Raw genomic sequence first — 11,436 nt, 5'->3', positions numbered from 1 at the left:
AATATGGTAGGTTGATTTCTTCTCTCGTGAGGAAAATGGGACAAGGGGCGAGGGAGGGAGGAGTTATTTGACAACGGGGCCACCCCGCCTCATTGCCACCCTTATTAATAGATACAATAAAATTGCTTTTAGTCAATATTTGATAAATTAATAACCTCTATTAAATAATAATTTTTATCCATCCCGATTTGGGCTAATGAGTTAAATTAATAATTTTGATAAAATAATAAGATAATAATTTTTTTGAAAACCTTACTTAACTCATTGGTCCCATTCATTTCATAAATATATAATTCACTAAAATTACATATCACATTTTTTTCTAAAATACAAGTCTATTATTGATTTATAAACATTTTTTAGATAGGAAGTCGTAGTTTAACGATGAATTATGTAAGCAAACCTTGTATTTGTTTATCATAAAAAGACTATATACATAATATTGTTAATATAATTCATTGTATGTATTTAATAAAATGAAAGTGGGCATTTATCATTTACTATTTTTTAATACTTTTGACATCTTAATAATAGAAAAATGATATCAATTGCATACATAGAGTAAAAACATTAATAGAATTAAATTATACTTGCAAATCAGTTAGATATGGATTAGTTTATATTCCTTAGATTTTGAACCTCCTTTTTATTAATAGAATAGTCTATATTTTCATAAAATAAAGTAAAACTTTAGCTGATTAAATGAGTATTTCTTTGAATTGTTAGTACATTCAATAATGAATAAATTATCAATTTATCGATTAATTAATACCTCTCTAAATTAATAGAATTTATATGGTTCCAAATTTATAAAATTATAGAGGTTTTACTTTATTAATAACAGGGGCCAAAAATAGGTTGTTATTTATGTTCCTATAATTTCAGAAACCTCCATTAAGATTTCTAACAATTTCACGAGACTTCCTTGAGATTTACATATAATTATGAGGACCTCCCTTGATGTAACAAAAAGACAACAATACCCTTCACTTAATTATCAATTCATTGAAATTTTCTAACAAAAGTTAGTCTCTCTGATCTATTGTCAAAAATAATAAATACAGAAACAATATATATATATATATGATCGATATAATTTGACTTTGAAAGATGGAGAGCTCACTTTACTGAGTTCCACTGGAAACTCGTTTGTTGTTAGCGTCTGATTCCTCGGTTAGAATCACACCAGCAGCATCTAAGCATTAGGGAGGAAAAAGAGTATGTAGAATATATCATATTTTTTGTATGGTATTTAGGAAAAAAATAAAAAGGTGTAAAGTGAGGCATTTGTAAAAAAAATATCAAACATTTCTCCAACTTCTCAAAAACCTACACAACAATAATAGTTTTGTTTTTATTGACTTATGTAATAATTAATAGTACTCAGAGAGTGTCAACAATAACAAACTGTAACAATAGCATTTTCAAGAACCTACATAATAGCCGTCCAGTGGTCATCCCAAGCCTTTTTAGGCTTGGTGGTGCGGGAGGTCAAGGGTTCGAACCTTGCCTCCCACAAAATTTGTCACAATATGTGACGGTCTTCATTGACCAGTTGCGATGGAGTTTCTACTCACATCGAATCCCCTCCTCCTCCCCCCTAAAATAGGCTAGCTTAGGTTATAGGAATTCTATCGTATCGACAAAAAAAAAGAAAAAAAAGAACCTACATAATAAATTTTTCTACACAAAAAATTATTGGTTTTATTGACCCATGTAACAATTAATAATGTGTAGATAGGAAACTTGGAAATAGCAGAACATGAGGAAGGAATTGTTATTGTATAACAGGTAAAACATATTATATATATATATATATATTTAAAATAGATGAAACTGTAAATTGTTGAAGGCAATGATTCAAACTCCAGCCTTCTCTATTTAATTCTCTATTTTCTTTCTCATACATCTTTTTTTTCCTTTCAAATTTATTTATCTATTTTTATCGATTAAATGTGTACCACTGTCACCAACAAAACTGTCATACACACAATCGCCGATTTTTACCCATCTTGGTGTCTATTCTTAATTCTCTGTCTTCCACTATTAAAGAGCTTTTTTGCGCCCATTTTTGTTTTCAATTTTTGGCAAGTATTAGCAAATTGAAATTGTCAAATAATAGATTGCTTGATGATTTTTTTAGTAAATTAGATGGAGATGAAAATAGCGGCAATGATTAAAAAAATAAAGGGTGGAAAGTCTAAGAGGAATTAAATAAAAATTATACAATTATGGTTGTTATGGAAAAAAAGATATTCCTAATATATTTATAACTGTACTGTGTTTCTATTTTTTATTTACAATTATTAGTGATGATATTCCTACAAAGACATAATTTGATTGATTTTGAATTTCAATTCCGTGCTAATGGAGTATATTGGGTATTGGTATTAGTGGTAATGATTTAAATTATATTGATATTAGTGGTGATGATATGAGATTGTAGGTAAGCTTTTAGGTATTTGACGTGGCATTTTTAGTTGATTCAATGATTTGCAGTGGAAGGAGCAAAGGTAAGCGCTTGCTTAGTGGTGATTTAGATGTTGTGAATTGTAACATAAGAGCATTCTAGAATTTTTGAGAAAAGGTATTGGATTTGGATCTACAATGTTGATTAAACAATGAAAATATGGTCGGTGGGTGTAATTTTTAAAACTCAAGGGGAACATTCTGCAATTATGTAAAACTTCAGGGAAGGTATGTAAAATTGTCCCAAATATTTTCGGTCGGTCTCAGTCCTCCTGCCTCCTACCTCCGGCCCGCCGCTCCTGTGGCTGAAGAATTGGCACTCACTAGTCACTACCACCCTCCTTCCTCCTTCCTCCTCCCACTACTCTGTCCGTCTGTCTCTCTCTGCTCACTTTCTCTTAAGAAGCCAAGGAGCTCAGCTCACTCCTCTTTCTCTCTCGGCGCCACATTCAGAATTCTAGTACTAATTGTCAATTCTAAAGACCCATTTTCGAGCTCCGCCCTGCAAATATTCATGTAAGTTCCAATTCTCCATTGCATCTTTAATTGAAGCATCAACTCTAGTAGCGTTTTGATTTGAATGGCTGAATTTGGGACTTTTTTGAATTTTTGTTTATTCATTTTTTTTGTTTTAATTTTCTTTTTATGAAAGGGGAATAAATGCTGCTGTGAAAACAGGTCCTTTGTTTGACGCAACATGACATGCTTACATAGCCTAGAACTGATCCTACAATTCCCCGTATGCAATCACAGAAAATCCCAGCTTGTTTAGTTCTCTCAAATTTCTTCACCTGTAATTACATCAGGCACAAAGAACGATATTGTTAAGCGAAGAAATGGAACTAGCTAGAGGGTTCTTTAAAAATAAAAAATTTTTGACATATAACTTGCTCTTAATCCTAGCATAAAACTACTAGAAATGTAATGTGTACCTAAGCTGAAAAAAGCTTTTTGCTTTTCCATCCTATGAAAATAAACTGGAAAGCTACTGACTTCCGAGGGCAGTTGCGTTTGGTTATTTGTTCTCCTGTGCAACGGGGATCCATTGGCATATTGGAGCATTTCTCTTTGTTTAGTACACGGTATAGCGAGGAAGTGGAAAGGAGAAGTAATGTTATTCTAGTTTTCTGTGTAGACTTGATAGGCCACTTAGTGTTAAGTCGTGCTTTTTGGAAACATGACATGGTATCAAATAGAATTGAAGAGAATTACGTATTTGTAAAACAAAGAAGGTGATGGTTCGATGTTTTAGACATTGATAATTCTGTGAAGGAGATATACGTCAATTTGTTTTCTCTTCTGCTTGTTTCTTGCACGGTCACAACTGAACGAATGTATCCAATTTGGATGGACAAAAGGTGCATGTGACTTATTAGTTGGCAGTTTCAGCTTCCAGCATCTCTTCAAGTTACCTATCTGGAACCTGATTCTGTATTCTTTAAATTCTGATGCTTATTCCTGATAAATGTTTACTTTTCAGATGAAAGAATTATCATATTCATCAGCACAGGGGCCGGTTCGATGAGTTAGTTAATACGAAAGATTTCTCTATATCTGTCATACAACTTTCTTCCCTAGTTTCTTCTTTTGAAATCCTTTGAGACACTAGTTAATATGAAGAAAGGAGGTCGAACGTTTCAATGATTTGGTTGTGATCTTAATTTATGGCATGCTATCACTTATTTAATCTGGTTTCTAATTAGCCTAAAGTGATTGCACGCTGCTGAACCACAGAGGCACCTCATCCCTACACTACTGGACTAGTTACTCCCTCCTCACCTGTCACAGATCCTTGAAACACCTCCAACTCAATCTTGTTATTGTAAAACACCTCATTCCCCTTTTTTACAAACAGGAACAACTCTCTCTCCCCATGGAAGCGAGAAATCTCCCTAATTTTTCTCCCACCTTGTTCATAACCCTAGTATGTTTCAAATATCTAAATTGATGCCTGTGAAATTTAAGTAAGTTTTGCTTCTTGCTTTCCGTGACATATGCATAATCACAGTGTTTCAGTTTGAGTGAGAAAAACTTTGGGATATGGTTTTAGCATTGCTGTTGATTATTTTGTTTTAGCCTCCTTTTGATTTGAAAAGTAGGCACTGTTCTCCTTCCATCAAAATTCAGAGCTTTATTGGTTCTAGTACTTGGTTTGTCTAGTACATAGTCCTTTTTACCCATTGTGATATACCTCAGTTTTACTCTGTCCACTTTGCAGTTGAATTTGGAGATTAGAGAGATAATTAAATGAATATCAGCAGGAAAAACCTATGTTACATTACATGGACTCGGTTGCGGGGTCGGATATGGGTGCGTGTCAAAGTGTCAGATTCGCATATTTGAAAATTGTAGGATCCGGAGATATGTGTCCGATTTTGGGTACAGGTGCGGGGGTTTTAGAAATAAATTATTCTAAAATTTATGCACAATGATATATAAAGTGTATTTTAATAAAAAAAATTCATTTAAATGTACACTTAGGTTGAAAAGAACCATAAGCTTGGTCAGAAAGGGTAAAATTTTCAAGTATGAGGGGCTGACATTATATAAAAAAAGTGCAAAATTGTAAAGAGATTAAGTTACTTGTTGAAAATGATAATTAAAGTCAAAACACAGGGATTTAGTTGCAAAATAAATATCATTGTCAAACCCTATATTCCTCCTCCCTCATTCAGCCTCAGCGGTGCGGGTGCTGTCACCTCATTTTACAGAACAGAGCACCTCTTTCTCCATTTAATTAACAAAAAGCCACTCTTTACTCTCAGATGCCATCATTGCTACAATCCCATATGCGCCAATAGAAGAGAATCAAAGCTGCCGGTATGGTATTAATCGAGCAAAAACACAATACAGCAGGCAGGCAGGCAGGCAGGCAGGTGTCATGAGTAGTTTTGTATTCAAATCTCTAGCAGCCGCAGAGCCACCCTTCTTCCTCTTTCACTCTCTCATTCTCATGTCCATCTCTTATCAACATCGCTATCTTGCAGCACATCTGTGAAGTTTTGACCATATTAGGTCAGGTACAGGTACGGATTCTTCCGTACAAGACCCTCGGTGAATGGCGAGTCCGCGTAACATAGGGCAAAACTACAAGACCCTTGGCGGCGGCGGCGGGGGTCAGTATGTGTTGGACTATCTGAAGCGAATGCAAGCTGAGAATCCTTGTTTCTTTTATGCAATTCAGGGAGTTGATGACCTCTCCAATGCAAATGCAAATAATGTGAATGTGAATAATGTGTTTTGGGCTGATGCAGCTTCCAAGGCCAACTACATCTATTTTGGGGACGCTGTTAGACTTGACACTTCTTACAGGTCCAAACGCTATAGACTACCACTTGCTACCTTCACCGGCCTCAATCATCACGCGCAACCTGTTCTGTTTGGCTGTGCATTGCTCTTCAACGAGTCCCAGAGCTCCTTTATTTGGCTTCTTCAGAATTGGGTTCAAGCTATGTCTGGACACCATCCTGTCTCCATCACCACTGATCTTGATCCCCTCATCAAGATGGCTGTTGAGCATGTTCTTCCAAATGTACGTCATCGTTTTTGTAGTTGGAGCATATTCAAAGAAACCCAGGAGAAGCTAGCTTCTGTTTGTCAAACAAAAACAAAAACAAAAACAAACCCTGCCTTCGAGTTCGAGATGGAGTTTAAGAAGTGCATCAATGAAGTTGAGACAATCGAGGAGTTTGAGTCATGTTGGCTCTCACTTCTAGATAGATGTGCTTTGACGGATAATGAATGGCTTCAGTCACTTTACAATGCTCGCCATCACTGGGCGCATGTCTACATGCGAGACACCTTCTTTGGGGACCTTTCCATGGCCGAGGCAAGTAGCCCTGTAAACTCTTTTTTTGACGGTTTTGTGAATGCATCCACTACCATACAGTCATTGATTAAACAATGTCAGAAAGCTATAACAAGCTGGCATGAAAAAGAATTAAAGGCAGATTTGGATACTATTAATATAACCCCCGTGCTGAAGACACCCTCTCCCATGGAGAAACAGGCTGCTAATCTCTACACAAGGAGAATATTCATGAAATTCCAAGGGGAGCTTGTTGAGACTCTTGCTAATCCTGCTACTAAAATTGATGACTCTGGAACAGTCGCAGCATATCGGGTGGCCAAATTTGGTGAAGAGCACAAAGCTCATATTGTTAGCATCAATGAACTTGAGATGAAAGCCAACTGTAGCTGTCAGATGTTCGAATTTTCGGGAATAATTTGTAGGCATATATTGTCGGTGTGTAGGGCAAAAAATGTCCTCACTCTGCCTTCGCAATATATTTTGAAACGATGGACAAGAGATGCCAAGAGTGGTGTTGGAGGTGTTGGGGATGAAATCATTCCTGAGTTTTCAAGCGATTCTCAGGAGTCCTTGACTTCTCGTTACAATAATCTTCGCCAAGAGGCTATTAAGTTTGTAGAAGAAGGGGCAAAATCCATTTATATTTATAATGTGGCGATGAATGCTCTACAAGAGGCTAGAAAGAAGGTTGCTACTGCAAAGAAGAAAAAGTTCGATGCCACACAGGGAAGCCTTGAAGCTAATGGATGCAATCATGAGATTCATGCAGGGGAAGATAATCAATCAAAAACCTGTACACATCTTTCCTCGGTGAGATTATACAGTTTATTTGTTATCTTCTTTTTCATTTTTGTACAAAAAGGATTTTTCTTTCAAGATTTTGATCATTTTTCTTCTAGCTTTGAGAACAAAGGTCATGTTTAATGCCTTCATTATTACTTTAAAATGGTTCTGCTCCAATGCCCCCCCTAAATTGAGTGACACTAACTTCACTTCTCTAACTTGAGTATGTTACTTGTATTTATATTGTGAAAAAAAAGATTACTTTACATGTTTTGTCTAAATTTACTCTAAACCATGAATTGTTTTACTAGAATAATGAATATATGAAGAATATAATTCTGTTCCTAGGTGTTGGGTTTATGTTATTGGGGCGACTAGAATGTTAAGTGCAGCCCAAAAGTTAAATAATTTACTTATGGCCCAGACCCTAAAAGCTGATCTACCTTTGAGAAAAAAAAAAAAAAGAAGAGAGAGAGAGAGATAGAGAGAAACCAGATACAATGTCTCCTCAAAACAATGGGCTGCATGGAGAACTAATGGTGGTTTTAAACAAGTGTAAAGATTGTTATGCCATTTGTCTTAATCCTATAGCCCAAACCTCTCTATAAATAGCCATCTCTCCCCACACTTCCTCTTCTTTCCCCCTCCCTCCCTCCAGTTTCCTTGTTGTTAGACAAAGAGAGTAAAATCAGGGGGAAGAAGAGTTGTTCACTTGATGTGAGTTTCCAATCTTTCTTTTTAAAATGTTTTATCAATATTTAAGCATGTAATGTAGAGAATGTATATAGTTTTATGCACATATAGATACATGGTATAAGTGTATACTCGTATAGTTGTGGCTTGGGAAATGATGTGAGTTTGCTGTTTTTCTGAGTCGATGATGTAACCTAGAGCTTATGGATCTTGAATTCACATTTTGCATTTTGTTTTGTAACTGGAGTATTTAAGTACTGATATTGATGTTTTAATTGGTAAACAGAGTATGTGAACGCAATTTTTGTGTGACTAGATTGGTGACTTCCATGAACAATGCCTTTTTGGATGTATTCCATCATGGCAATACTAGCTGCTGCAAGATTGAATCATATAGAACATATGTATTGTTATAGCCTTGTATATGTGGAAGATTCTTCTTAGCCACTAAATCTATGTGTATTAATCGGGTTAAGGATTATGACTTTTGAAATTTAAGTCTCCAGCCAAGAGAACTATCAATGAATTGTGGTGTACCATGAGTTATTGATCTAGAAGGTGATATGAGATTGTTATTAAGTGTCCATCAGCCAGTGGTTCAGCTTTGGCTGCAAATTTTCGTTATAATTGCCTTAGTTACAAGGGGAATTTTAGCTAAGGCAAGATCGATTGAAGATTGTTAAAGATCTCAATTTTACTTCAATTAGGTGCCAGGTCAGCTGTGCTAGTGTATTTACAAATGAACAACTTATTCTGGGAGGATGTATCAGACACTTCGTACACCTTTTAGAAGATTTCTTTGTGGCTAAGTTGGATGCCATTGGCTTCAGCAATTGAATAATTGTCACATTGATGTCAATTTTGAATTAAAGAGATTCTAAGGCAAGCCTCTTGATTACTAATTGTCATTGTAAAAAACTTGAGTGCCTGTCAGATGAAGATGTTTGCTACAAGGATTTATATGAATTCAGATACATGAAAAAGTTAACCAATTGTATTTGGTGATGAAAGGGTAAGTTCGTTGTGGTGTCATTTTTGAACTTGTTCAGTGAAGGCATATTCAGCTCCATTAGCGCAAGTTCTGAAGTAGAAGATCTTCATTTCAATTGGTTAACCGTACGTATCAGGGTTGCATTTATTTCTTATGGAAATTTTGTTCGCAAAATGATAGTCAGCCTCTCGATTATCTATGAAAATGGGTATACCATGCGCTTATTATTTTCTTGCAAACCACAAACTTTTCAGTGGTTTGATATCAATGTAATTGAAAGCCCGTGAATAGATTATTCTCACCCCTGAATGGATAAAATAATCTGATTATGCATTTAAATTATTAGCTTGGATTCTGAAGCCATTGAGAGCTTAGTAAGTTGTTGTCTAATTGCAACTATAACATCTTTGCTTTCAGGTTGAGAAGGAGAAGAAAATCAGGGAACTAGCAGCTGAGTTGCAATCCACAAATCAGCGATGTGAAGTTTATCGTGCAAATCTTCTTGCCGTTCTGAGAGACATGGAAGATCAAAAGCTAAAGCTATCAGTTAAAGTACAAAATGCTCGGCTTAGCTTGAAAGAGTAAACATGTTGGCCTTCTTTTGCTTTCAATAGATAAGAGGAAAAGGCAAATTTATATGAGAGGTTGCTCGTATAGTTGTCTCTGAGATTCTCTTTTTGGGTTGTACATTTGATAGTGCAGATAGTACAACTTGGTGATCATTAAAACATTAAATATTAGAGCTGGATTCTCGATATCTTGAATGTTTAGGTGTATGACATTAAAATGGTGGCCAATCATCATTTTTACGCCAATGTATATATTACAGGTGAAAGATCTAATTTATTGGAAGATTGCAGACCAAAAAGCTGATCTTTAATCAGCTAAGAAGGTTATTCATTTTACAGCTTGGCAAGATTGAGTTTGATGATGCTTGACGTACAAGTAATTGGGAGAGAGAGATTACCTCTCCTCACAGTTGCCTTATTCAATCCATTATGACGAATGCCTCTCTTGGCTGTTCTTCCTCAAAAGTTAAGAAAACTGAAGGTTCCCTTCGCATTAAAGAGACAAACGGTTTCCAGAGAAGTTGTCTACACTCTCTCTACGGCAAAGCATTTGCTAAATGAAATCTTCTCACAAAAGTAGATCTTCAGTTTCATAGAGATTGTAATTTCCCTGGCCACCGAAGTCCCCTTGGATCTTTTGGTGCATCTGCTGACTATATTTGTGTTGAAGTTATTTCTGTGGAAGAGGGAGAAGAAGTTGAGCAGATTGCTGGAAGCCCAAGCAGAGAAAGTAGAAGCTGTGACAACTCACATCGTGTATTCATGAATGTTGCTGGTGCATCTGCTGACTATATTTGTGTTGAAGTTATTTCTGTAGAAGAGGAAGAAAAAGTTGAGCAGATTGCTGGAAGCCCAAGCAGAGAAAGTAGAAGCTGTTACAACTCACATCGTGTATTCATGAATTTTGCTGGTGCATCTGCTGACTATATTTGTGCAAGAACTTTCCAAAGCAGTCGTGGATTACCTGATACAAGAACTTTCCAAAGGAGTATTTTGGAGAAAAGGTGTTCTAGTCTAAACAACACTTCTGGCATGACATCGCGGCCAAAAGGATTGTGTAGACCATAGAGGTGCTTGCCTGAGCCCAAATGCCACATTTTTTGCAATGAAATGACAATTATAGGTGCATCATCCTTGAAATTTGGCACTGTTATTGCAGCAATTTTAACGCAATGGTTGTCCGGGCAACTCCAACCGTACATGGCTGGTGGTAGCTGGCATGTTTTCTTCTTGGTGAACAAAGATCATTTTTTGAGGTAGTCACCATTGAATCTTCGACGTTCATGAAGGCTGCGTCGGTCTGCAAGGAGCAGGAAAGTGGTGGCGCCTTGGTGCTTCAATGTTGGCGCTGATGGGCTTGGTTCTTTCGTTTTGTGTTTCTGAAATCTACAAATGGTGGTTGGATTAATTCCTGTCTTTTACCTTTGAGCCTAGCAAGGACTACTACAATTCAAAGGGGCTACTCTCCTCTTTGGCTTGTTGTAGACTTTTAGTGAGAATACACATTTTCACTGAAATGACAATCATGAATTTTAGACTAAAAATGTATCCTCGTAAAGAACCACGAAATTTGTGATGCATTATTTTCCATTTATACTATTGTCATTGTTGGTAAATACACACAATATCAATAAGTCATTCCTTTATAATGTTGAATTAGTAATGGGAAACTACATATTGAATTATGGCAAATTCTTAAGCGCTTATGAGGAGCTTATGCCAATTAGTATCAAAACTCGAAAGAAAGAGTATTCAAAAGTGTATGGTTGATTAATGGTAAGTGCTTGCATGGTACGTAAATGGTGATTGATTTTCTGCGTTGCTGAGTGGTAAGTGCTTATGTGGTGCAGTCTAGTAGTCGTTGGTAAGACGCTTCACCTGTAATTGATAGATCACGGGTTCGAGTCATCAAAGGTCACGGGTTCGAATCATCAAGGAAGATAAGTGGGAATCACTCTTGAGTGATTCTCTTAAAATAAAAGTACAAATGTAGTAGGATCTTACATTATTTAAGACAATTTAAAAAAAATATTTTGAAAATATATTATGCTGCAATGTATAAAACCTAAAACTAAACCAGCACTCTTTGCAATGGAAAAAGAAAAAGAAAAAAAAGAAGT

The 11,436-nt window shown here is 36.0% G+C and overlaps 1 protein-coding gene across 1 annotated transcript; it reads left to right on the top strand.

Annotated features, from left to right (window-relative positions):
- The first annotated feature begins 2,812 nt into the window (after positions 1–2,812).
- LOC113754484 (protein FAR1-RELATED SEQUENCE 9) lies at positions 2,813–9,652 on the top strand. Its single transcript, XM_027298922.1, has 3 exons — positions 2,813–2,985; positions 5,235–7,090; positions 9,165–9,652. The coding sequence occupies exons 2-3, from the start codon at positions 5,528–5,530 to the stop codon at positions 9,330–9,332; spliced, it is 1,731 nt and encodes a 576-aa protein (XP_027154723.1). The 5' UTR covers positions 2,813–2,985; positions 5,235–5,527; the 3' UTR covers positions 9,333–9,652.
- Positions 9,653–11,436: the final 1,784 nt, after the last annotated feature.

The sequence above is a fragment of the Coffea eugenioides genome, chromosome 11 (assembly GCF_003713205.1).
Source record: "Coffea eugenioides isolate CCC68of chromosome 11, Ceug_1.0, whole genome shotgun sequence".
Classification (NCBI taxonomy): Eukaryota; Viridiplantae; Streptophyta; class Magnoliopsida; order Gentianales; family Rubiaceae; genus Coffea; species Coffea eugenioides.
This window is presented reverse-complemented; position numbering and strand designations above follow the sequence as displayed.

Coding starts and splice junctions, on each gene's coding strand:
- LOC113754484 (XM_027298922.1), top strand. CDS start 5,528: ATGGCGAGTCCGCGTAACATAGGGCAAAACTACAAGACCCTTGGCGGC. Junction 7,091..9,164: donor CCTGTACACATCTTTCCTCG/GTGAGATTATAC, acceptor CTTTGCTTTCAG/GTTGAGAAGGAGAAGAAAAT.